The sequence below is a fragment of the Chelon labrosus genome (assembly GCF_963514085.1).
Source record: "Chelon labrosus genome assembly, chromosome: 16".
Classification (NCBI taxonomy): Eukaryota; Metazoa; Chordata; class Actinopteri; order Mugiliformes; family Mugilidae; genus Chelon; species Chelon labrosus.
In genome coordinates this window covers 6,632,252-6,659,047 of record NC_140349.1, presented here as the reverse complement: position 1 = coordinate 6,659,047, position 26,796 = coordinate 6,632,252, and the positions used below count along the sequence as shown (strand labels likewise).

Sequence of the window (26,796 nt, the reverse complement as noted above, 5' to 3'; positions counted from 1 at the left end):
CAGCTTTGTAAAACTTGAAGTAATACACAACACTACTTATATACGAAAGTAGGAAAAAAATAGATAAAAAAAAACAAGGAAAATGCTTGAGATAATAAAGAAGATGATCATTTTTAACTTTGAACAATTAGTTATGGGTAGAAAACAGTATTGGAAGCAACAGACCAGGTTTTCTACCTATACAATTACATTTATGAAGGTGAAATTTAGCCAATAAGTTAAAATAATAAGACTGATCAAGAATTTCTGGTTGTTTTTCTGGTTGTTATTTTCTTTAAGACTAAATAATACATCCTCCACAACACATTCAATCTTTCCTAAATATTCTCATTAATAAAGTTACATATTTTCCTCGTGAAATTTCGCGCAACAGGTGACAAGGATAAAACAAACTTGTAAAACTAAGACGACACCGCCACACCTGTCGTCTCCCGTCGCGCCAAAGAAAGAACTTCTGTGAATTCCGTTTCGCACATGCGCGTTAGGCCCCCTCCTCAACGTAAACTTCCTGCTAAATAGTGCTCCCTAACAACAGACAAAGCTTGTCACTGTGGTTTCAACTGAAGACGCTTAAACTAAAGCGATCTCCCTTCGCTCCTTCAATGGTAAGGCTGGTTCTGGACATTTTGGGCCCGTCGGGAGTGTTTGTTCTTGTGATTAGCTTCACAGTCGGTCGCAGCGGGAGTGAGATACGTTCACACGCTGCCATTTCAGTACCCAGTCCAATGGCTACCGGCGCCGACTAATCCCTGGAGCTGAAAACTTTCATACTCGGGCCAAACTAAGTACAGCGGGTGATTTCACCACCGTTCGCATGTCATTGTTTCTGCAATTATAAAATAGCTTGCATGCTAAACCTTCAGCGGATGACACAGCTAACTCTGTTAAAACAGACTGGAAACGGTTCCTCAAAGCTAGGCTAAAGCTTGCTAATGCTAACAAGCTAGCGCCCCTGTTGGAAGCCTGCACGGTGCAGTCTAAGTGCTGGTGTGATGCACTTTATTTGTGTATTTAATTGTCTGTAATGTCAGGACTGCCTTTAAATATTAATAGGTTGTCTATATCTAGCTTCGTATGCAGAGTTAGTGTTTGCTTCAGGCCTGTTGGGTTCAAGCTGAAACGAGGCTTTCAGGAATTAGTCTGATGCTGGACTTCACCTTCACAGCTAACTGTCCTCGGCTAGGCTATTTGCTGAATCCAGCTAAACAAATGCTGGTCTGCAACTAAAAAGCAGAATATGCAAACTATAAATAGTTATTTATTTATTAACAGCAAGTGCAGGGATGCAAACTGTAAAGCCTCCTTTAGATTTACACATAACTAAAGTGCTGAAGTCATATGGATATCTTTTATAGCTCCTAGGATTTCCAAATAACTTACCTAAAAATGAAGAGACACGAATTTAAAGAAGTTTTCTGGAGAGGATTATGTGAATTGCTGTTGTATGTAAGCACAAAGCAGATACAGTTATTAGTTGGTTCCCGTTATCGCTGCTATAACTATTAGTCATTCTGTATAAAGTCAAATAAAAATGCTTTTTTAGACACATGAGCATCTTAAATATTGCCAACACAAGTTCAGCAATTGTTTTAAGTTGAGCAAAAAGTATTATTTCCCACAGATTAATGTCACATCTTCAGTTTCTGTCTTATTTTGTCCAAAACCCAAAGAGATTCAGTTCTAACTCTTAAATATGGCAGAGAAAACACTGAATTAAACAACACAAGGATCTAAAACCTCCAATAAGTTGCCTTTTTGGCTTGAAAACAATTAAAATCTCTTATGTTTTGACATCAGCTGAGATTCAAAGATGAACTTGCCGTTCAAAATTCCCTTTTCTTTTGTAAATTTCTTTTCTCAAAAGGTGAAAGGGACTGCTGCATTGCTCCCTCCCATCCCGAACTACAGTTTGGGTTGGACAGAACAAGCTTGGGTTGATCAGGCATCAAAAATGTTTCTGGCAATTGTCACGTTAACATCGACGGCCTAAAAGTAATATTTACAAAATGTCTAAAATTCTTATTCGTAAATATTGATATTTGTTGGAATGAGAGTTGCCGTCACTAAATCTGAGGTCCTGCTAAACCAGAAATCACTTTGAAAAGTCAACAGCTGCTCAACATAACCATCTCGGAGTACAGTTTACTTTCCTTCTAATCAGCGACCAGTTTCCTAGTTATTTTTATGGAATTACACGACCCGTTTTGGCCGATTAAAGACAATCCCAAGGCTACGGCGGGACGGTGGTGTCCCCTAACCTGGACGCTCCACGCTGGAAGCAGAACCCCCCCCCCCCCCCCCCCCCCCCCCCCCAGAAGGATCCTGTAACAGAGCGATGGTGTGTCTCGGGCAGTGCGATACGGCCCGGGTGTTGTTGTGATGCGAGCAGAGGAGAGGTGACTGTGAGCGGCTTGGTTACCGGTGGCAACAGGTGGACAGGGGCGATTGTTTTGATTAATCCGAGTCTTGATGAGACGCAGCGGTGATTTGACTACCAAAAAGCTGCAAACCAGGAGTGGAAGTTCAGCTTATCGAGTTTAGAGTTTGGCATCTTATGGGTAATTGGAGTTACGCAGGCTGTCGTTGAAAATCTTAAAACACGACCATGTGGGCTAATTTGTTGTCTGTGGCCTTATACTTTTTTTTTTTTAGTTCACTTATGTAAACCTTGCATAAGCTTTCATATGCTTTAATGGCCCAACCAGTTCAAGTGCTTTTGAATCAGAACGTGCCACCACCTAACGCTTTTGTGCGGTTTTAAATTTGCCGTCCGACCTATTTTCTCTTCCTGCGCCTGCATTATGTCAGTTAGATAAAGGTGCCGTCTCTCCTGCGGTGGGGAGAGGGCCGGGCGGCGAGCAGTGGACGAAACGAGGCTAGATCTTATCCCCCCCGGGGCATCTTTTGATATGACAGCTTGCACCTGAGCAGCTAATGCTTCTGGACAATATGTTTTCGTTGAATTTAGGTTAGGTCACATGTAAGGCGGCACGCATCCTTAATCCCACGGTAAATACGAGGAGTGGTGAGAGCGGCGGGCGACGCCAGTTCCACACGTGCCTCACCTGTGGGTCTTGTGCCGGAGATTAGACCAGGGCGCCCCACTTCCTTCATCGCCGCCGCCTCCCTGCTGATCAAACCCTGATAGGGGCTGGGGAGGGATTTATCGATGAGCGTTTTTTGGGACAAGGGGAGGAGAGAGTCGCACGTCGGAAAACTACATAAGCCTTTACTCCCGGCATTTATTCTGCGCTTGTGTGTGTTTTTCTCTGCGGTTGTGTAAAGCAGGGTCCCGACCGGCTTTCCAGGTGCAGAGAGTAGGCTGAGCGTGCAGACATGTCGGGTCGCTCTGCTGCAGAGATGGACGACTCGCAGGAGCTGCCTGAGCTGCCGGTGAGTGCACTGATGCCAACGCTGAGCCGAGGGGAATGCATAAATAAATTAGGTTTGCTTTGTTTCCTGTTACCTGTCTGTCGGACTAAGGACAAACGCGGTGCATCGTGAAGTTCATGGAAATATTCCTGATATTCTTCTTTTTGTTGCCAATCATTGTTTAAGATGCAACTTTCACTGAATTGTTGAGTAGCTGATGCACAGAAAATCATTTTTGGAAATTTAATGACAACGTAAAGTAAAATATTTGTCAGTTGCAACTCATGTGAGATTTTTCAAATTTTTTTTCCATGTATAAATTGATTTTATATTTTATTATTATATATTTTTTATCTGCTATTCAGCCAAATTGGGAAAATATTAGACTATTGTCACCTTTTTCTAGACTAAACAAGTTGTTAAGTATTTTAAGTGACAAAGATGCCAAGAAAATAAATTGCTAAGAGTTGTGACAGGGGAAAAAGTCTTTGTCGACCCTGTGACTGGAATTTATTTGTCCCTTACAGGTTGCCATGCTGCCTTCAGTAAAAGTAATATAGCACAGCAATTTGTGCAGATCTTACAAACGTGTGTCGTTATAGTTTAATATAATATAGACACTATAGATGATTCCTTTCACGCCATCTGGCTCCGCCCACCAATTCAGAAACTTTGGACAGACGTTATTAATACACTTTCATTAGCTATAGGTCGCAGTATTCCTGCCTCCCCAGCTATGTGTCTGCTAGGAGACCTTTCTGTAGTTGAACCGCCACTGAAATACAAACAACCAATATTGATCGCTCTAGCAGGCGCTAAAAAGACTATCCTCCTAAACTGGAAGGACAAAACAAAAATCACAGTATCTCAGTGGCTCCTCCTATTATCCGACCACGTCGAAACAGAAAAACAAATGGCATCAAAACACAATCAGACTGACTGATTTTATACATACGCCTGGTCACAACTCCAAAACATGTGCTTAGGGGTCTATAGTGTCCTGGATGTTCCCCCAAAACCACGCCAGCACCCCACATATGAATGACTGAGCCGTTTGTTGTTATTTCTGTTACGTGTGTTTTTTTTTTTTTTTTTCCTAAACTGTTATTTATTGATTGACTTATTCTTTTTTTTTTTTTTTTTCTATTTAATAGATAAAGGTTCTGTAAGTTATGTTTCATTTCTTTTGGAGAAAAAAGGAAAAAAAAATGTTCCATTCTTGTCACCCTCTCCACTCTTTGTGTACTAGTATTGCAATTTATTTATTTACACTTTTATATATATCTTCTTTCTTTTTTAATTTGTTTTTCTTCACCCACACAACACAACAACAATTAGCACAGTTTATCTTGTTTAATGTTCTGCACTGTTTTCGTCCTTGTCCTGTAAGCACTTTGCTTGTTTTTCTTTATCAATAATAAAAAAAAATAGTTTAATATATACGTTGTCGAGCAAATACCCTTGAAAACTGCTACGCTCTCTACTAAAAGATAATACTTGAAACATATTTGCCTTTGTGTTTTACAGTCAGAATCTGTTGTCCAGTAGGTTTCTGTTGAACTTAATTAGTTGTTATTGATTTTCTAAAGAAGCGTATGACGGCTGTGAATCAACAGAGAATTAAAATGTTTCTCTAAGCCTCTTTTTTTTTTGTTGTTTTTTATTTTGTGCAGACAAAGAAGGCCAAAATTGAGATTGACGGCGGACTGGACAAAGAACCAAGGTTGGTGTATTTTCCTAATCTATAAAGTGATTTAAAATGCTGAGAGGAAAACTTCTAATCAGACGTTGTTATGCAGTTATCTATTACCGTCATGAATTCTTGGTGGTCTCTTTCAGTAACTTGGGTGACGATGGGAGCCCAGCTGCTGGGTTAGGTCCATCAGAGCAGGACGGCTCTTACTCTGCCCTGTCCACTGCTCAGCTCGATGCAGGTAAGTGACGGGGGAATAAAAGCTCCGCGGTGCTCAGGAACGACACAGCCGTGACTTATTGACGCGCTGTCTGTGGTTGCAGGTGAACAGGAGCGGTCGAGCGGAGAAAGGGGGGCGGCATCTCAAGCGTGTGGCGACTCGATTAACTCGTATGCACATTCAGGTACGAACAGAAATACTGGTCTCGGTTGTAAATATGAAAGCTCTAGTTCTTGTAGCTTAACTGACTTTTTTGTTTAACAGGCACTGACCCGACCGCCACATCTGGATACACCCAGCAGGTTTATCAGGAAAGCAAGTGAGTATTGCATGGGACTGACATGTGAATATCTTATTATATATTGTATTGTTGTAGGTTTCATTCCCATGCTTTGTCTCTCTCTCAGCCCTGCTGTGACGTCCTACACCAGCCAGGTAGCCTTCCCTCCTCTGGCCCAGTCCACTGTGTACTCCGCCTTCCCCCAGTCCGGCCAGACCTACGGCCTCCCACCCTTTGGTTAGTGCCCGCTCCTCCTCTAACAGCCCACGTTGTCTTCTCACTAAAAGCTTTGTTACTTTGCTTTAAAGGCCTTACTGTGCTTTGGCGCTGTAGAACAGTTCTGCTTTTTGAGCTCTGCCTTCACACACACACACACACACACACACACACACACACACACACACACACACACACACACACACGAAGCCCACGTCTTGACTGGAGGCCCCGGTTTCTTAGCTTTTGCCAAGTGACCCACTTCTCCCGCTGCCTCTTTCATTTTCTGCTTCCATTGCTCTCTTTTCATCTTCAGGTGCTATGTGGCCAGGCATTAAAACAGAGACAGGGCTGCCTGAGGCGGCGCCCTCTGGTGGCCAGCCTGGGTTTCTCAGCTTCAGCACCGCATATACCTCAACGCAGCCAGGCCAGCTGCACTACTCTTACCCCAGCCAAGGCAAGCTGCAGCCTCACTCTGTCTCACAAGATAACCCCCGTCGTCACGCAGTCTGCAAACACCTGAAGATCACCAGAATAAAAAATAAATAAATAACTTGCAGCAGCACTGCTCTGTTTTCACCCTGTCACTTTAAAACATCACAAGAAAAATACTTTTATCATCTTTGGGTCAGTTTTAAAGAGTTCTCTCTGTGTCCAGGCTCGAGCTTCACAACGTCTAGTGTGTACTCTAACATCCCTTCAGCTACAGCCGTTACTACAGCCTCCACAGCGGTGGCTCATCAGGTGAGAAGATCGTCAGGTGTCGTCGGTAAAATGCAGACCAGAGGAGTCTCCGTTTTGTCCCGTCTATTAGTTTCTTCTAATAGGAGAGAAGAAAAGACACGTAGTGCTTTAGAAGACGTGTCAAATAACAAAATTTCAAACCTCTGTATGTGTTGCATCTTTAAAATGATCCAGATCCCAATATCAGCTTCTGAACTTATGCAAACAACTAGTTTAATATATATATAAAAATAAAAAAACGGACCTCATTCTTTTTCCTTTCATTCTTCTCATGCTTTCTCCAGGAGTTTAGCGGCTACAACTCTCTGGGCCAGAGTCAGTTCTCTCAGTACTACGGTCTCCCTCCCAGCTACATGCCGGCCGGGCTGCCCAGCAGCGATGAGCACAGCGCCGGCGTGGGCGTAGCCGGATACTCGGCTGTGAAGTCGGAGGAGGCCGCCTCAGCTGGACTTCCTCCCAGAGGTGTTCATTCACACTTTTCTGTTTGGCATTCAGTTCATTTCTTAAAGCTACCGTGTGATCAGTTTTTATTACCGTCCCTAAACTTTATACATTCATACAAAACACTTTGGTTCCAATGACAACCCATTAAAGGAAGAAACTCCAGACTCGACGTGTGAATGAGGGTGAAACTTACTGGAGAGACTTACCATAGACAGCTTCCTTTACTCTCTAGCTAAAATCGTGGACACTGTTGTCCTCCAAAGAGTGTCCCTTGTGGTTTAGGTGTAGGTGGGCTATGGAGTCTTGACCTAAAAAAGCTTGATCTCCTGAGCTGAGCCAAACATTTGTGAAGAGGTTGTTGTTGCTTCCCCAATGTACAAGTCTGTTCATGCACCAGAAGCATATTTGCCCTTAGCTACACTTCCACACAAGTGTTTTTTTTTTTTTTTTCACTGCATCTAGGAGAACATGCCACAATACGTCCGTCTGTGTCTTCTGTCTGGGATTACGCGGAAAGACACAGACAGACAAGACAGAGTAAATCCACAGAAGTACTGTGGCATGTTCTCCAAGATGCAGTGTGGTTGTTGTAGCTGAATATAGTTCTTTATGACTCTCACTGTGTGTTTGAGATCCTGCAGAATGGATCTGAACCCAGTCTAATCCGTCCCTGATGATGTTGTGGGAATCATGAGAATCTAAAGTGTCTTAAAACTTCTGCACAGAGCTCATCTTTGCAGCACACGTTTCAGAAACGTCAGAACCAACTGGTTTGTCAAGCCCTCGCGCCGCATTAATTTGCTCTTTCTTGCGTTTAGACGCGTCCCCGCCTGAGAACCTCCCGGCAGGTGCGTCTCTCCCCACCAACGTGGCTCTCCCTGCCGGAGCCAGAGACCAGGACGAGGTCAGCCGCAGGAACTCGGTGGGCAAAGCCAAAGGGAAGGCCAAGAAGCCCGACACCTCCCCACCTCCTGAAAGCGACCTGGAGGTAGCCTCGCTGTCCGTGTGTAGTGTGTTCGTTTAGCTAGAGCGGTAAATGTTGTTGCTGAGCTGCTTCAAATCATTTCACCTGTAAGCAAATGTTTTTTAAAAGTCAAACCACAGCTCTGCCTGTCAAGTCCAAACTAGCAAAGCAGTTAATGAGGGAAATTAGTCTTTGATTTATGTCTTGTTTTTAAAAGTGAAACTTAGTTCTCCAAGGATGAAGAGGAAAATGTATTAAAGTGGAAATACTCACGTTATTCCTTCTTCTGTATTCAGCGCATTTTTCTGTGGGATCTGGATGAGACCATTATCATATTCCACTCACTGCTCACTGGCTCGTACGCGCAGAAGTTTGGCAAGGTGAGTTTCTCTAAAGAAAACCTTGAGCACACAAATAATACAAAGTCTGACTCAGTTTATTGTGCAACACATTCATTCATTCATTCATTCATTCATTGTTTCAGGATCCGGCGACCGTGCTGAACTTGGGCTTGCAGATGGAGGAGCTGATCTTCGAGCTGGCAGACACTCATCTTTTCTTTAATGACCTGGAGGTACGGTGAAATGCATTCAGACCGGTATGGACATGCACCGATCCAGTGTTAACGCTTTTTGTGCCCGAAGGCGTTTCCTTATTTCTAGGAAAGAATTTCAGATGAATTCCAGTGCATGTAGGTCTGATAGGACCAGATAACCAGTACAGCTGTATTCATACTGAACCCCTTAGCTTTTCAAATTAGCAGTCAATCTAAAGGGATTTCAGTTGTATAAATGAATGTCAACAAAACAAACAACAATACTGATAAATAATCCTGTTGTTTCTTCTTTTTTTCCAGGAGTGTGATCAAGTCCATGTTGAGGACGTGGCCTCTGACGACAACGGACAAGACCTCAGGTGTGTTACACGCCATTCATTCATTCATTCATCCATCCATCCATCCATCCACAGAATGATTCACGTTCACAGTAATAATCACGCTTGTGTTTCCTCCCACTTTAGTAACTACAACTTCTTGACCGACGGCTTTAACGGCCCCAGTGGCGGCGCTGCGTCAGGAGCCACCACGGGGGTCCAGGGAGGCGTGGAGTGGATGCGCAAGCTGGCCTTTCGCTACCGCCGACTAAAAGAGATCTACAACAGCTACAAAGGAAACGTTGGAGGTGAGTTGGGTTACAGCTAAGCGTGCCCCTCAGTTCTTGCGTGTTTCGTGCTTTGAAAAACCAGAGGAGGAGTGTCATGTTTACACAGAGCTCGTTGTTTTCTTCCAGGCTTGTTGAGTCCCATGAAGAGGGAGCTGCTCCTGAGGCTTCAGTCTGAGATCGAGAACGTCACGGACACCTGGCTCAGCACGGCGCTCAAGTCTCTGCTGCTCATCCAGTCCAGGTCTGAGACCAGTTTTAATTTTTATTTTTAATGCTTTAAGATCAAACTGCGGTACACCTAGCCGACGGTCGGTCATGGGCTTTGGCACTAGTCTGATCTCTTATCTGAACATTTAAATGCACAAAGACTTTCACACTAGACCACCTGATCAGCAGGATACAGGAGAGGCCTAACCTCCCAGCTAACAGCAGCTCTTGCTGTTTCCCCCTTTTGCGTGACGAATACAAACTACTGCCACCTGCTGGTATGAGGAGTTAATTCCTCTCATGCAGCTGCAGATGTCCCTGGGTTTTAAGAAGATTAACTTGAATATTATGTTGAATCTGTTACAACTGAGTTAAATCGTGTATGTATGTGTGTGACACAAACCACCAGGGGGAAGTGTATGAATGTGTTGGTCACCACCACTCAGCTGGTTCCTGCTCTGGCCAAAGTGCTGCTCTACGGCCTGGGAGACGTCTTCCCCATCGAGAACATCTACAGTGCCACAAAAATAGGTACACACGATCCCTCTAAGTATAGTTACATGTCTCTGTGCTGAAGGTAAAGTAAGCCGGTGTTGATTTATTGTTTTTCCTCACTGGTTTCATGTCTTTCAGGAAAAGAGAGCTGCTTTGAGAGGATCATTTCTCGCTTTGGGAAAAAAGTGACTTATGTGGTGATAGGCGACGGTCGAGATGAGGAGTTTGCAGCTAAACAGGTGTGTTTTCTTTCACAGACCCTTTCACATAGACACAATCAGTGGTGTGAACATGCATCCTGAGTAAAACACACCCAAGACTCAGTGAGACCACATTTGGAAGTGGTTACATTCATATAGTAGTGTACACACACAGTGCGTCCAGGACCAACTACTCACCTGACGTCCTGGAGCTAAAATATTCTACTGCGTCCCTAATGATGTTGGTTTTTTATTTGCATAGAGAGCTGTGATTGGATCCGGAGGGGGGGGGGGGGGGGAGGGGGGGTGTGTGTGTGTGTGTGTGTGTGTGTGTGTGTGTGTGTGTGTGTGTGTGTTTTAAAGCCACAATCACTCAGGGTGTATGTTTTATAGAAGGTCTGAACAATGAACCAGACAAAAGAGCTCTAATGCGCTCGTCAGTCTGGAAATACTGGAACACCGGAAATACTAATGCGGAATCACGCTGCTACCAAACGGACCAATCACAGCTCTTGCGGTCTGCTTAGCCTCTTGGTGTAGTTACATTTCTGGTGAGGTGTACGTCAGGCTACGTCGCTAGGGTCTGTGTCTACTTAACACGGAAGTCTAAACCACCTGTAAGTCCACTGCTTCTCCTCTACCGTCTTATCTGTGTCGTCGTTAATTGGTGCGTTCATCTCGTACTTTGTTCCCCCACTGAAGTGAAATGTAATCCAGTTGAACCACATCGTGAACTACACCGTGTTCGCTCACGCCCTCCTGTTCTGTCTCTTCGTCTCTGTGCAGCACAACATGCCTTTCTGGCGGATCTCGACCCACGGCGACCTCGTGTCCCTCCACCAAGCGCTGGAACTGGACTTCTTGTAAAGATTAGAAGCTTTTGAATGTGGCTCGCTAAAAGGGAATTCTTTTTTTTTTTATTATTATTATTATTATATTTTTGTCGTCATGCTGGAGACTTGTGGAGTGACACTATAGGAGATGGAGGGGGAAACAGGAAAATCCCCTCGACACAACCCTGACGGTACAGACTATATTAGAATCTGCGCTCGCTGACGACTTGTGACTCACTGTGTGATGGTAAACGTTTTGAGGCGGACTTTGGGTCGGAGCCGACCGCGAGGAAAAACCAAACTGGACGCGTCGGTCGGCTGAATTAAGGTTCCTCTCACCCAGCACTCCCTCCTCGACGGCAGCTAACCTCACCACGGCTGAAACTGGCACTGATTTAGACACAGAAGTGATGGCATCCATTATTATTATTAGTATTTTTTTTTTTGGCCTTTATATTATTTATGCAGCGGACATGTCCCCTTTTCTTTATCATCAGCTTTTGGGATTATTGCAGCTTTTTATTTAGACTCCATACCTGAATATTTGCCTCTCATGTAGCCAGATCATGACCTCCCCTCCTGACCCGACCAGCCTAAACCACGCCGTCGCCAGTCAGCTGCTCTGACCTCTCCACTGTGTCGCCACATCAGACGTATGCTCCTTTTTACACGCACCAGTACGTTATGCCCTGTGAGGTAACAATCAGATGCCTCCCGTCAAACCGAAACATGAACTGAACCTGGAAGGATGGAGAACAGTGAGCACAGCATGAAAAAATGTACTTCCTCCCCCAGTAGTTAGTGTATTAGTAACAAGGCAGTGCACAGGATGACGCAATGAAAGCCATGTTTCACCAAATGTGAATATTTCAGATGCTACTTTTGTTGGTTTAATGTTATTGGAGTTAAATACATAAAGAAAACACTTGACAGTATCTATATATTAATCAGCTAAAACAATCTGAAACCCAAATATACTCGTAAAGAACGTCCAAACTAATTAACTTTTGATATTTTAGCTTTAAATATAGTTAATGATGGTTGCAGATAAATCAAATAAATGTTATTTTTTGTGATTGATCCACAAAAAAAAGGAAAGAAACACAAATGTCTTCATTAGCTGCCGATTCAAGTTTTTGTTAAGCTAACAGCGGCTAATTTATTTTCTTCAAAGATGGTTTCAGAGGTGTAATTAACTTCTTTACACTGCTCCTTGTAAATTGTAGTTTTTGTTTTCTAGTAATACTCTTCGACAGACTTTTTTAGTGTAAAATTTAAGTTCCCCCTTTAAGTGGGTTTAGAAATCAGCTGACAAACAGCTGGAGTTTTTTTTTTTGTGGCATATAAACTTTCTGGTTTTGTCAGGACGTTGATGATAACTGAAACTGTTCTGAACTTCCTCAGAGCTCAGTCCCCAAGTGTCCTTGAACTCCCATAAAGAAAGAAAGAAAGAACTTAAATCAAAAGCATCTTGGAAAATCATTTGGATGACGTTCTGATGTGTTTTATTTTTTTTTTTTTTTGTCATAGTGTGACAAATAACCTGATTTAGTGTCAGTGTTAACCTCTGATGTTGGAGAAGCCCTGTTAAAGGCATAAAGCTTCTAATTTTTCCCTCTCGAAGATGGAGCTAAACCTTTTTGAGGCACAAATGCCAAAAGGAACTTATTATTTTCTGATATTAAACTGAGAACTCTTTGGGTTTTGGAGCGTTGTTTGGTCCAAACATGCATCTTGAAGACGTGTTACAATCAAGGCTATAAAAAGCAGGTTAATTTAAATCTCAGCCCCAATTCTCTCAGTAAAATATACACCAGTCAGCCACAACATTAAAACCACCTGCCTGATATTGTCATACTGAGGATGTTTGGCAACAGAACCCTGGTAGTGGGAGTATTTGTGTCCTATGGGTTGAGGGGAGGGGCCTCTGTGGATCATCCCACATATACATGATCAGTTTGGGGTCTTTGGAGTTTGGAGGGCAGGCATTATTCAAGTTTTTTTAAGCTCTTCCTGAGCAGTTTTTGTTTGTGGGCGTAGCTGGTGCCTGGTCTGGTCTAGGTGGGTGCTACATGTCTAAGTAACATCCACGCGAATGTCAGGACTAAAAGTCTCCCAGCAGAACATTGATTTGTCACAAGGCGGTCAATTTCAGTCACCCGTCAGTGGTTTTAATGTTGTGGCAGACTGAAAAATTCCTCGAGTCATTAATGTTATCATTGCTCAGCCTCCTGACCGCCGTGTAAAGTCGTACTGGAGGAGGGAAGTGAATCAGAGGATGACTGTGCAATACATTTCTACTTCCCTCCATTTTTGTTTTGTTTTGTGTGCAGACAGAGAGGAAACGTTGTGGTCGGCGAGGTTTCGACTTCCCACGCTCCGAGATGAGATTACGACTGAACAATACTGAGCCTGAAGAAGATATTTACACACATGCAGCTTGACCGTTAAGAATGTGTACCTCTGTGTAACTTGTGTGTCGTCGTCGTCGTCGTCGTCGTCGTTGTTGTGTGCATATTTATATTGTGCCTTTAACCTTCATCTGTATGCATAATCTCAAAGGGAAATATGTTTTTGTTTGATACGTGTATCACTGCGTTATTACATTATCCAAAGTGTTATTTTACTTTTCTCTCTTTTTATTTTCTACTTTTTAAAGACTTTCTTTTGTTACTAAGACTTTGTTATTGATTGTTCTGTCTGCACTGTAATTGAAAGGTCTCCTAGAAATAGAAATCATCCACTGTCGGTGGAGAAACGCTCAGCTTTAGATGGTTTAACGGTCACGTCGCTCAGTTTGGAGTGATTCAAAATCTCAACAGTCCACTTTATATATCTGTATCTATACATGGGTATATAGATAGAGATATCAGGTGTTCTCCTTTTGAAAAGGAGATTCGTTTTGTTGCTGTGAAATGCTTGGCATCGCTTAGAGACAATCACAATTTTTCAAAGCAGCTTCAACAAAGTGCGCTTTCTTTCTTTTCTGTTTCTTTTGGGGTTGTTCAGTGTTGTGTTTTACCTAAATCCAAAAGAATTATTATTATTTTTTATCCAATGTATTTGAGAAAACCTGAGATCTTTTCAGCTCGTCGAATGTTTTATTTCTTTACCTGCATGTCTGCGTTTTGAAGTATACACACCCACGTGGCCGCTGAAGAAGAAACACGACCATGTGCAATGTTTAAATTCCTAGACGTGTCCTTTTTTTTTTTTTTTTTTTTTTATTTCCTGCCAAATACTGTTATCGTTTAAAAAAAAGAAACGAGAGAAAAAATGCTGTTTTTTTTTTTTTGTTTTATTACAATTTTTATTTTTTTGTGTTTCATCTCATTTTCACGGACGTGTGAGGACACCATGTACAGAGCCTGAATGTGATCCAGACGGTTGTCATAGTAACCGATGCTAATTTAATTACAGTAATTATTTTTTTTTGTTTCTCCCCGCCTCCCTTCTACGGCCCTGCAAGGTGTTTTCCTGTGTACGCTCAATACAGTGTAAATACATTTTAAAAAGTTTGTGTTTATTTACTTATTATGGTAAAAAGTTACAAAAAAAAATTGAATAAAAAAATATATAAAGTACGTAACATTTTCTGGTATAAAATAATAAATGGAGACTTTAAGAGCTTGGTTTAAAAAAGAAAAAGTGTTGTGATACAGGTAGAAAACAGCAACAGACAACTGTCAGGCTAGAGTCCTTGTGTGTTTTTGTGTTAGGAAGGCAGGTGAGGTTGAGTTCCCGTTCTGATGGGTGGGTTATAGTCCGGGGGGGTGTGGGAACAGGGGGGATGTTAGAGATGGGCAGAGTTCAGCACCCTGACAGCCTGGTGGACGAAGCTGTTCAACAGTTGCTGTGAGGCATCAGTGCTAACCACCACACCACTCTTCCACCCGCACCTAATTCAACTTTAAGCTAATATGCGTCAGAAAGATTCAGCAGATTTGTATTTAAAGTTGAAGTCAGACGCTAAAACTGTATCCGAGTTCTCCTGCTTGGGTAGAGAATCTGGATTCAGTGTTTCTCTACATTCAGCGGCTACAAGAAACTAAAGAAACAGCACCAGAGACTCTAAACTGTTTAAATCTCCTCATCTCTCAATTAGAGAAAGGATCTCTTCAGTAAAACCTTCCAACAGTTCCAGCAGTTAGTTCAGTGTTCGTGCTTGTATTGCTTTAAGACAGACCGTGACATTCAAGCAAAAAAACAGCAGAGTAATAGAGTGCTCACAAGACATGGTGACATCTGTTGTTAACCAGGGACATGTTCATGACTGAGCCTCTCTCCGACCTCCTCTTCCTGTGGATGTCAGGTGATGCAGGTCAAGTGTAGAAGTTCTCAGCCAGCTTCTTCATTCTCTTATTGCAGTGCACCGACGGCTGAGGGCGTTCTGGGGCAGCCCCTAACTCTAACCCTAACCCATGCAAGGGTTTAGAAACATCCTCTTCAGGACGAGAAGACACCGATGCTTTATATGTGATTTGTCCTGCACCCGGTGTATATCTGGCCATGTGAATCCCACCTAAGAAAGTCTTTGGGTCAGTCAGTGTAGCTTCGTCTCCTTTCAGCTCCTCCTTGGAAGTGTTTGGGTCAGTCAGTGTAGCTTCGTCTCCTTTCAGCTCCTCCTTGGAAGTGTTTGGGTCAGTCAGTGCAGCTTCATCTCCTTTCAGCTCCTCCTTGGAAGTGTTTGGGTCAGTCAGTGTAGCTTCGTCTCCTTTCAGCTCGTCTTTGCCAATGTTTGGATGATAGAACTTATAGTAGATCATTCTAAGAAAGAGACCGAGGATGTAAACAGCAGCAACACTGACAGCAGTGATTATGGTGTAAGAGGGTGGTATGACAAAGTGAGGTGGATCCGTGCTCATCTTCCAGCACCACACGCCACAGAGCAAGCAAATATCAGCCAGCACATAGCTGTGATAGAGGAGAGTCCTGTTCCTTGTCCTCCCCTCAACCAGATCAAACCAGTTGAAGTACCAGATGAGGGCCACGGTGGCTCGGTGAAGCCATTCCCCGCAAGCACTGTCCATGAAGTTCATCTTGGAACGCCAAGCGAAGAAGAACAACACCAGCCAGGAGCAAAAGAAGTGGGTGAAGATGAAACAGGGCAACACGGAGGCGAAGAGGGCGAGGGCGGTGAGGCGAGACGACAAGAGGAGCAGGTTCCAGAAGAAGAAGACGACCAAGGAGGTTAAAAGCTGCTTCTCCTTGTCAGGCAGGAAGAAGAGTACGGAGCTGTGGTATGTGGTCACAGAGAGGGCGATGGCCGAGATCGACCCGATCGCTTTCAGCACTGAGGAGGATGAGAGGAGTTTATTAGAACAATGGTGGACCAGCTTTACAAACTGGAACAACTAAAAAGAGCAGCTACATTACATTTTGTTTTTGTAATATTGAACCAACAGCTTGAAGAAACAGACAGCTGTGAACTTCTCTCACACTCTGAGGTTTGTTCCAGCAACTCACTGAGACTTATCCACACAGACTCAGAGCTGTGACTGTGGCCTAAGGTGCATCTACTAAATACTGGATTCAGGGGGGTTAATACATTATACGCTGCCTGGATTTAACTAAGCAAATAGGTAGGAGCCTCCTATTGGATAATTACTGCATGGGTGATAATCTTTCAGCTGGAAACAAGTTATTTAACCCCAACTGATGCAATGAGTAGCTTCTCATTTCTTAAACAACCATGTCTAAAGACACATCCTGTGGTCGTGGAAAAGATGTTAGTCTGTTTGAGAAGGGTCAAATCATTGGCATGCATCAAGCAGAGAAAACATCTAAGGAGATTGAAGACACTACTAAAGCTGGGTTAAGAACTGTCCAACGCATTATTAAAAACTGGTAGGATAGTGGAGAACCATCGCATCAGGGTAAGAAGAGAAGCAGAAGAAGTGATGCACCCATCATGCCTAGTGTCTACTGTACAAGCCTGTGGGGGCAGTGCTATGATCTGGGGTTGCTGCAGTTGCTCAGGTCTAGGTTCAGCAACAGTATGTGTCCAAAGAATGAGGTCAGCTGACTACCTGAATATACTGAATGACCAGGTTATTCCATCAATGGAACCAAGAGTGGTTCAGGGAGCATGAGACATTTTCACACATGGATTGGCCACCACAGAGTCCAGACCTTAACCCCATTGAGAATCTTTGGGTTGTGCTGGAGAAGGCTTTGTGCAGTGGTCAGACTCTCCCATCATCAATACAAGATCTTGGTGAAAAATGAATGCAACACTGGATGGAAATAAATCTGGTGACATTGGAGAAGCTTATTGAAACAATGCCACAGCGAATGTGTGCTGTAATCAAAGCTAAAGGTGGTTAAACGAAATATTAGAGTGTGTGACCTTTTTTTGGTGGCGACAGTTTTTTTTTGGCCAGGCAGTGTATATTTTTAATTAACTGGCCTTACCTCTATTTCCACTTTGGTTTTCAACAAGTTTTTGACCGTAATTCCATACGGACAATCATGATACGCTGTACAACAGTGTAATAAATCTGCAGTAAATCATATCACTCATTTATTATATGATACCAAGTAGAAAATCGACAGTGTTGTTTGATCAAAACTAGCATATTTGAAAACAACTATTCAAGAAAATATTGAGGGGAAGTTAGTCGTTACCTGCAGCCTCTGATTTTATGAAATGCTCAAAAAAAAGCCAAAACATGTAGTTGGTGGTACAGCTGTTTGTTATATAAATAGGACAAAAGTAAAAATAGTATCTAAAAGTACATACAAATAGTGGTCACACTACTTGAGTGCAGTTTTTTTAGGGGAAGTGTCTGGTCATGCACAGTGATTCCCAAACAACACAAGATGAATGAAACATGACCAACAAACCGCACCTGTCACAAGATCCAGACGACCCTCCTGCAGTATGATGGTGAGCATGAGGACAAACTGAGGAGCGCTCTCTGAAAACGTCTCTATGATCCTCAGTATGCTGAGATCGTGGCTCAGGTTCACGGCTGTGCCCTCTCTCCTCCTTCGATGCAGGCTCTCTATAGAAGTCTCCAACACACCCGCGTGCCTGAGAAGGAAATAAAAAGTGACACATAACCAGTTAGATGGACTCGTAGAAGCACATTGATGCTATGAATGCCTCTTTACGTATGAAGCCGTCTGTAGTAGATTTAATGAGAGAAAAAGGCCTACAGGACCTGTCCAGGGTGTACCCCTGCCTCTCGCCCGGTGACAGCTGGGATAGGCTCCAGCAGACCCCCGTGACCCTTAATAGGACTAAACGGGTATAGAAGATGAATGAATGAATGAAAAAGGCCTACAGACCTGATGTAGATTCCAAGCTGGAACACATGCAGAAGTATGAGCTGGGATTTGCTCAGGCAGCGCTCGGCCTTGGTCTCCATCTTAAAATCATCGTAGCTGTACCACAGACAGCTGTACGCCTGGACAAGAAGGGAAGAGCCCACGAGAAACAACAGCAGGACACCGAGGCACACGTAGGCCTCGTCCTGGTAGAAGGACACAGCAGCGTACACATCCAGGCCTATGTCCAGCAGGAACATCGGCAGACCCACACAAGTGAAGAGAAAGTCCCAAGGGGAGTACTTCAACCCGCTCATGCCGATGTCCAACCAGTGTCTACACGTCCGCTCTGACTGACAGACAGCTGTTGGACACAACACTCGGCAGATGATAAGACAACCGAAAGTGAGCACACAGCCAAATTTCAGCCTTTAAAAAACACACTAATCTGCCCATATGACTTTCTATTTCAAGTGTCAGCTTAAATGCGCGTTGCACCACTTCCCTCATGCTTACACCTCCCATAAAAACCTCTCACTTCAACTTTAATACTGCAGCGTTTCCTGAAATTGGTTGAATTTACAGTAAAACTCCTGAGCTTCAGATCATCTCACAGCAATGGTTGCAACAGAAAGACACAAACAAAACCAGGAAACCGGAGAGATTGGTCATTACAGTTTTAATAATTTCACATGGCTAATGAGGTAAAAAAAAAGTTAGTGTCCAGTGGTGACCTTTGACATTGGCGCCGTCGTTACAAAAATGTAATGCTTAAATCTAATCTTATTCATTTTCACGCATTCATTTAAATTTAGAGAAAATAGTCAGAAACCTCCTCTCACCCAGCACTCCCTCCTCAACCTCACCACGGCTGAAACTGGCACTGATTTAGACACAGAAGTGATGACGTCCATTATTAATATTTTTTGGCCTTTTATGTTATTTATGCAGCAAACAATTTCCCTTTTATTATTGCAGCTTTTTATTTAGACTCTATAATTGAATATTTGCCAGTTCACCACCTAACAGATCATGACCTCCCCTCCTGACTCGACCAGCCTAAACCACACCGTCGCCAGTCAGATGCTCCGACCTCTCCACTGTGTCGCCACAGCAGACGTATGCTCCTTTTTACACACACCAGTAGGTTATGGTCTGTGAGGTAATAATCAGATGCCTCCCATCAAATGGAAACATGAACTGACCTTCCTGGAAAGATGGAATAAGACATAAGACATTGTTTGAACAGTGAACAGGGCATGAAAAAATGTTGAGACGTTTCCTTCCCCAGTAGTTTGAGTATATTAACAAGGCAGTGCACAGGAATGACACAATGAAAACCATGTTTCACCAAATGTAAATATTTCAGATGCTCCTTTTGTTGGTTTAATGTTATTGGAGTTAAATATTTAAAGAAAACACTTGACAATATCTATATACTAATCAGGCAAAACAATCTGAAACCCAAATATACTCGTAAAGAACGTCCAAACTAATTAACTTTTGACATTTTAGCTTTAAATATAATATAAATGGTTGCAGATAAACTGTTGTTTACTTGTTGTTAAGCTAGCAGCGGCTAATTTATTTTCTTCTTCTTTTTTTTGTGTAAAATTGTGTAAAAATAAAGTTAAGCCGCATGTTCAGCCTCATCTGATAATTAAAATGTCCTGTCTTTATTTGTAGCTATCTCGTGTGTTTATTACATCCCTTATATGCATAAAAATAAACGTAGGATATAAATAAAATAAACCGCAATGATAAGCCGTGGCTGGTGATTTTTTGGCATTATTGAGTCATATTCGTTGGACCGCACTGTCGCAGAGTGAGTGACGTAGCAACCGGTATGATGGGAATGATTGACAGCTAACCGTCATGACCGTTAGCGAGAATTTTTAAACGAAACAAACAGTAATGGCGTCAAAAAGAAGTTAAATCAGTGGCGCGGAGAAACGGAAGAAAAAGAAAACGGAGGAAGAAAAACGGTCAAAGCACAAAGGTAAGACATTTGTCATAAACTCAGCTTCAGTGTTTGCTTCATGAAAGTTGGCCAATATAAAATTAACGTTATTGTTATTTTTATCACAGGGAGGGAGGGCATGTTGTTGTAGTCTTCACATTATTTGGGCATGACTAAGGTTTTATTTCTTTTATCTTTTTATCTTATCTTTTAGTGTCTTATACTTGTAGTTTGTTAAATGCTTTTGATGTCTCTTATGTATTTTAAACCCTGTTTTACTTGTACAGTGACCTTGGGTGTTTTGAAAGACGCCTATAAATAAAATGTATTATTATTATTAGTTACTAAGTTTAGTGTGTGCTTTATAGGCCTCTAATTAGAAGTGTGCTACTATTTTATGATTTAAATGAATATCTTAAAGGTTTGTCTTTTAAGTGATTTATAAATATGAGGCATTGTGTTTCTTATTAGACTATTGTGGCGCTATTAGTTTTATTTCTTTAACTAGTCCTATGTGTAAATTAATGCGGAAAACCCTTAAAAGTGACAACTTTGTAATTGGGTCCAAGCTTTAAAGGGACACTGTACACCACAATATTTAATATAAAAACAGATTCATTTTAATTTTCTGTGTTACTGCAAAATCTTTGCAATTATAAAATAGGAATATGTGCTCATGATCTGTTTTGCTTGATAACCTAAGGAGCTTTTTCTTTGCAGGAGCAATTCTGAAATATTTCGGAGCTTTGAACTTCCTGACCAGGAAGCAAACAGCTGTCATATGAGGACATCATTGATGACTTTGTGAGTAAAAAAGCCAGGAAACGGACAATACACTGTGACTGTTACTGTGAGTAAACTGTTATTATTACTTTGATTATGTATATTAGGTGTTATGCTGGTAAGTGTGAGACTGTGATGTTAAAAAAGCATTATGTTTAGTGTTGTTTTGTTTTCATTGTTGCGCTTCAAAGTAGATTTTTATTTTTGTTGTATTTTCTTATTTAAAGGAACCGTATGTAGGGATTGTGGCCAAAACTGGTACTGCAATCACTTTCAAAATACTGTAGAACGGTGTATCCCCTCAGCCTCCCCCCTGACTCGAGGTTGCCAGCTAAGCTGCAGGATCCAGCAGGAACGTAGGCTGCTACAAGGAGCTTCCAATGGCAAGTGACGAGTCCTACACAGTAAGTTTTTTTTTCTGTTAATAAAGTCTATGCTTCATGAGAGATGTTTTGCGAAGTAATTATGTATCGCAAAAATGTACTAATGGCGATTAGCCAAATATTTCATAAAGATGTACTGTAATACCACATTTCAGTCGGAACATAGATTGTTTTCATACCCTGCTAGTGGTGCGATATAAAGCTTTTTATGAACGCATTTAGCACGGGCGACCATGGAAAATCCACTGTCTACATGTACGGAAGCACGGGGCTGTTAGCCTATACCAACAAACATGGTAGAATATAGCATCCAAAAGTCGAGGGTCAATTCCATGCCATTCCGGACTTTGTCACGACGTAGTTCGGATTCATAACGAGGTCTTTTAGGTTTCGTAACGTTATACATGTTTTATCCGACACGTTCGTAGCTGCAGCTGTGGTAACTAGAGCAGAAGAAGAAAGAAAGAAACTCTACTGACTTTGTGATTAGTAGATAGCTGGAGGGTGGCGCCTCAGGCCAAAACACAACATGACAACATCAACATCAGTTGAGGGCTGACACTTTCACTTTTAAATGACAATATCCTGGGCGGACCACTGTTGTCAGTGATATAAGTATTTGAAATGAACATGATTTCTTCATGTCTAGTGACATATCAGGGCCATTTTATGATTAATTGAAATACATTTCTTACATACGGTTCCTTTAAAGTAAACATTTTTATAAACACTCAAAATCTGTTTTATTTATTGACAATTTAGTTTTAACTGTAGCCTGTTTTCCTCATTAAGTGTAATAGATTGTGGCATCTTAGTGGACCATCTAAAGATTAGGAATCTCTTCATTGTAGTTGTCATCGGGCGAGAGGCGGGGTACTACCTGGAGAGGTCTCCCTTATATCTCATGGCTAACACAGAGAGACAGACAACCATTCACACTCACACCTACGGCCAATTTAGAATCACCAATGAACCTAACCAGCATGTCTTTGGACGGTGGGAGGAAGCTGGAGAACCTGGAGAGAACCCACGCAGACACACGGAGAACATGCATCAAGTTTCAAGATTTCTTTATTTTCAGATTCCCCATACGTTCACTGCATATAGAAAAATCGACAAAATGTTTCTCTCTCTCTCTCTCTCTCTGTCACATGAGAATAAAAAAATGCAAATGGACAAAATTTGAAGGAATAAAGCAAGATGAAAACAGATACAAAATAGACATTATATACATAGAAAAATACAGTAAATAAATAAATAAAACTTTGTGTTAGAAAGGCAGGTGAGGTAGAGTCCGTGTGTGATGGGTGGGTTATAGTCCAGGGGCCCGCCTAATTCAACTTAAAGCTAATATGCGTTAGAAAGAGTCAGATTTAATAATTGATTTTGGCTTTATTTGAGTTATGTGGCTGCTAATAGTTGAAGTCGGACGCTTACATACCTGTACACTTGGACATACCTGTTTTTTCCACATGAAAATCTAATAAATTAAGCTCATATCTTTCGGAAAAAAAACTGTATCCGTTTTACAGTGTAGTCAGAGAAAGAGGGTTCTCCTGCTTTGGTTGAGAATCTGCATTCAGTGTTTCACTACATTCAGCAGAGCAAGAAACTAAAGAAATGGCACCAGAGACTCTAAACCGTTTAAATCTCCTCATCTCTCAATTAGAGAAAGGATCTCTTCAGTAAAACCTTCCAACAGTTCCAGCAGTTATTTCGGTGTTAGTGCTTGTATTGCTTTAAGACAGACCGTGACATTCAAGCAAAAAACAGTAGAGTAATAGAGTGCTCACGAGACATGGTGACATCTGTTGTTAACCAGGGACATGTTCATGACTGAGCCTCTCTCCGACCTCCTCTTCCTGTGGATGTCAGGTGATGCAGATCAAGTGTAGAAGTTCTCAGCCAGCTTCCTCATTCTCTTATTGCAGTGCACCGACGGCTGAGGGGGTTCTGGGACAGCCACGGGGTCATGCACGGCGAGTGAAGAAACATTATCTTCAGAACTAGAAAACGCACATGCTTTAATTATGGTATTGTCTGCATCTCCTTTCAGCTCGTCTTTGCCAACGTTTGTATGATATAACTTATAGTAGATCATTCTAAGAAAGAGACCGAGAACGTAAACAACTGCGACAGCAATGATTATGGCGTAGGTGGGTGATATGGCAAAGTGAGGTGGATCCGTGCTCATCTTCCAGCACCACACCCCACAGAGCAAGCAAATATCAGCCAGCACATAGCTGTGATAGAGGAGAGTCCTGTTCCTTGTCCTCCCCTCAACCAGATCAAACCAGTTGAAGTACCAGATGAGGGCCACGGTGGCTCGGTAAAGCCATTCCCCGCAAGCGCTGTCCATGAAGTTCGTCTTGGAACGCCAAGCGAAGAAGAGCAACACCAGCCAGGAGCAAATGAAGTGGGTGAATATGAAACAGGGCAACACGGAGGCGAAGAGGGCGAGGGCGGTGAGGCGAGGCGACAGGAGGAGCAGGTTCCAGAGGAAGAAGACGATGAAAGAGGTTAAAGGTTTCTTCTCCTTTTCGGGCAGGAAGGAGCGCATGGAGAGTTGGTACTTGGTCACGGAGAAAGCGATGGACGACATCGACCCGATGGCTTTCAGGACTGAGGAGGATGAGAGGAGTTTATTAGAACAATGGAGGACCAGCTTTACAAACTGTGGAACAACTAAAAAGAGCAGCTACATTACATTTTGTTTTTGTAATACTGAACCAACAGCTTGAAGAAACGACAGCTGTGAACTTCTCTCACACTCTGAGGTTTGTTCCAGCAACTCACTGAGACTTATCCACACAGACTCAGAGCTGTGACTGTGGCCTAAGGTGCATCTACTAAATACTGGATTTAAGGGGGTTAATACATTATACGCTGCCTGGATTTAACTAAGCAAATTGGTAGGAGCCTCCTATTGGATAATTACTGCATGGGTGATTATCTTTCAGCTGGAAACAAGTTATTTAACCCCAACTGATGCAATGAGTAGCTTCTCATTTCTTAAACAACCATGTCTAAAGACACATCCGGTGGTCGTGGAAAAGATGTTAGTCTGTTTGAGAAGGGTCAAATCATTGGCATACATCAAGCAGAGAAAACATCTAAGGAGGTTGAAGAAACTACTAAAACTGGGTTAAGAACTGTCCATTATTAAAAACTGGAAGGATAGTGGAGAACCATCGTCTTTGAGGAAGAAATGTGGCTGGAAAAAAGAAGAGAGGCAGATGAAGTGATGCACCCATCATGCCTAGTGTCTACTGTATAATCCTGTGGGGGCAGTGCTATGATCAGTGTCAGGTCACGCACAGTGATTCCCAAACAACACAAGATGAATGAAACATGACCGTCACACCGCACCTGTCACAACATCTTGACGACCCTCCTGCAGTATGATGGTGAACATGAGGACGAACTGAGGAGCGCTCTCTGAAAACGTCTCTATGATCCTCAGCACGCTAAGATCTTGGCTCAGGTTCACAGCTGCGCCCTCTCTGCACCTTCGACGCAGGCTCTCTATAGAAGTCTCGAACACACCCGCCTGCCTGAGAAAGAAACGTGACACGTAACCAGTTAGACTGGTTTAATAGCACATTGATGCTGTTAAGTTCCTTAGAAGAGTGCTTGTGAGTACACACTTTTGTCTAATATGTTATTCCTCTCCTACATTAAAGCAGAGTTCTGCTAAAGTCATTGTGGTCACAAAAACAAACCAACACTATCTGAATAAAACATCCTGTGTGTATGGTACTGGGTTAAGAAGAAACGTATGAAGCCGTCTGTAGTTGATTTAATGAGAGAAAAAGGCCTACAGACCTGATGTAGAGTCCAAGCTGGAACACATGCAGAAGTATGAGCTGGGATTTGCTCAGGCAGCGCTCGGCCTTGGTCTCCATCTTAAAATCATCGTAGCTGTACCACAGCAAGCTGTACGCCTGGGCAAGAATTGACGAGCCCAAGAGAAACAGAATCAGGATACCAAGGCACACGTAGGCCTCTTTCTGGTAGAAGGACACAGCAACCCATACATCCAGGACTATGTCCAGCAGGAACATCAGCAGACTCAGACAAGTGAAGGCAAAGTTCCAAGGGGAGTACTTGTACCTGCTCATGCCGACGTCCAACCAGTGTCTACACTTCCTCTCTGACTGACAGACAGCTGTTTGACACAACACCCAGCAGATAATAAGACGACCGAAAGTGAGTCACACACAGCCAACGTTCAGTCTTTAAAAACCCCTCCTACACACTTGATCCGCCCATCTGGCTTTCTTTTTTAAGTGGCAGCTTAAAGGCGCGTTGAATCACTTCACTCATGCTTACACCTCCCATAAAAACCTCTCACTTCAACTTTAAAACTGCAACATTTCCTGAAATTTGTTGAATTTGCAGTAACACTCCTGAGCTCCAGATCATCTCAAATAAATCGTTGCAACAGAAAGACACAAGCAAAACCAGAAAACGGGAGAGATTGGTCATTACAGTTTTAATAATTACACATGGCTGATGAGGTAAAAAAAAACATCCAGTGATTACCGTTGACGTTGGCGCCATCATTACAAAAATGTAAAGCTCAAATCTAATCTTATTCATTTTCACACATCAATTTAAATTTAGAGAAAATAGTCAGAAACCTCCTCTCACCCAGCACTACCTCCTCGACGGCAGCTAACCTCACCATGGGTGTGTTGTTGTTTTTTTGTTTGTTTGTTTGTTTAGCAAGTTTGTATATTCGTCCTGCTAGCCAGCTAGCTAGTTCTGGATAAATGTTAGCTAGCCAGCTAGCTAGCTCTAGATAAATGTTAGCTAGACACCTAGCTAGCTCTGGAAAAATGTTAGCTAGCTGGCTATGATTTGTTCGTCATAAACTCAGCATCAGTGTTTGCTTCATGAAAGTTGGCTAATATAAAATTAATGTTGTTATTGTTTTTATTACAGGGAGGGAGGTAGGAATGTTGTTGTAGTCTTCTCATTATTTTAGCATGACTTAGGATTCATTTACTAAGTTTAGTGTGTGCTTTATAGGCCTTTAATTAGAAGTGTGATACTATTTTATGATTTAAATAAATATCTTAAAGGTTTGTCTTTTAAGTGATTTATAAATATGAGGCATCGTGTTTCTTATTTTAGACTATTGTGGCACTATTAGTTTTATTTCTGAAAACTGCAGAAATGCAGAACACTCTTAAAAGTGACAACTTTGTAATTGGGTCCAAGCTTTAAAGGGACACTGTACATCACAATGTTATAATATAAAACAGATTCATTTTAATTTTCTGCATCACTGCAATTATAAAATGGGAATATGTGCTCATGATCTGTTTTGCTTGATAACACAAGGAGCTTTGTCTTTGCAGGAGCAAATCTGAAATATTCTGGAGCTTTGAACTTCCTGACCAGGAAGCAAACAGCTGTCAAATGAGGACATCATTGATGACTTTGTGAGTAAAACAGCCAGGAAGCAGACATTTTGAGGACAATACCCTGTGACTGTTACTGTGAATAGACTGTTATTATTAGCTTGGTTTGGTAAGAATTGGAAGAACAGGCTAGGAGGA

The 26,796-nt window shown here is 42.3% G+C and overlaps 3 protein-coding genes across 3 annotated transcripts; 1 reads left to right on the top strand and 2 right to left on the bottom strand.

The window, feature by feature from the left end:
• Positions 1–503: 503 nt before the first annotated feature.
• eya3 (EYA transcriptional coactivator and phosphatase 3) lies at positions 504–14,441 on the top strand. The gene is made up of 18 exons (XM_084563946.1): positions 504–605; positions 3,289–3,393; positions 5,046–5,095; positions 5,212–5,306; positions 5,389–5,469; positions 5,550–5,604; positions 5,693–5,802; positions 6,440–6,525; positions 6,810–6,987; positions 7,788–7,957; positions 8,230–8,313; positions 8,418–8,507; positions 8,790–8,848; positions 8,954–9,114; positions 9,223–9,337; positions 9,713–9,834; positions 9,937–10,037; positions 10,785–14,441. The coding sequence occupies exons 2-18, from the start codon at positions 3,337–3,339 to the stop codon at positions 10,863–10,865; spliced, it is 1,695 nt and encodes a 564-aa protein (XP_084420072.1). The 5' UTR covers positions 504–605; positions 3,289–3,336; the 3' UTR covers positions 10,866–14,441.
• Positions 14,442–15,153: 712 nt separating this feature from the next.
• Positions 15,154–18,485, bottom strand: LOC311500969 (XK-related protein 8-like; the record flags this gene model as incomplete). Its single annotated transcript, XM_084562608.1, has 3 exons — positions 18,125–18,485; positions 17,683–17,867; positions 15,154–16,124 (listed from the first exon to the last, which is right to left on the bottom strand). The coding sequence occupies exons 1-3, from the start codon at positions 18,418–18,420 to the stop codon at positions 15,154–15,156; spliced, it is 1,452 nt and encodes a 483-aa protein (XP_084418734.1). The 5' UTR covers positions 18,421–18,485.
• A 3,797-nt stretch (positions 18,486–22,282) lies between these two features.
• On the bottom strand, positions 22,283–25,488 carry LOC311501585 (XK-related protein 8-like). The gene is made up of 3 exons (XM_084563488.1): positions 25,055–25,488; positions 24,599–24,783; positions 22,283–23,851 (listed from the first exon to the last, which is right to left on the bottom strand). Exons 1-3 carry the CDS (start codon positions 25,348–25,350, stop codon positions 23,115–23,117), a joined length of 1,218 nt encoding a protein of 405 aa, XP_084419614.1. The 5' UTR covers positions 25,351–25,488; the 3' UTR covers positions 22,283–23,114.
• Between the last annotated feature and the right edge of the window lie 1,308 nt (positions 25,489–26,796).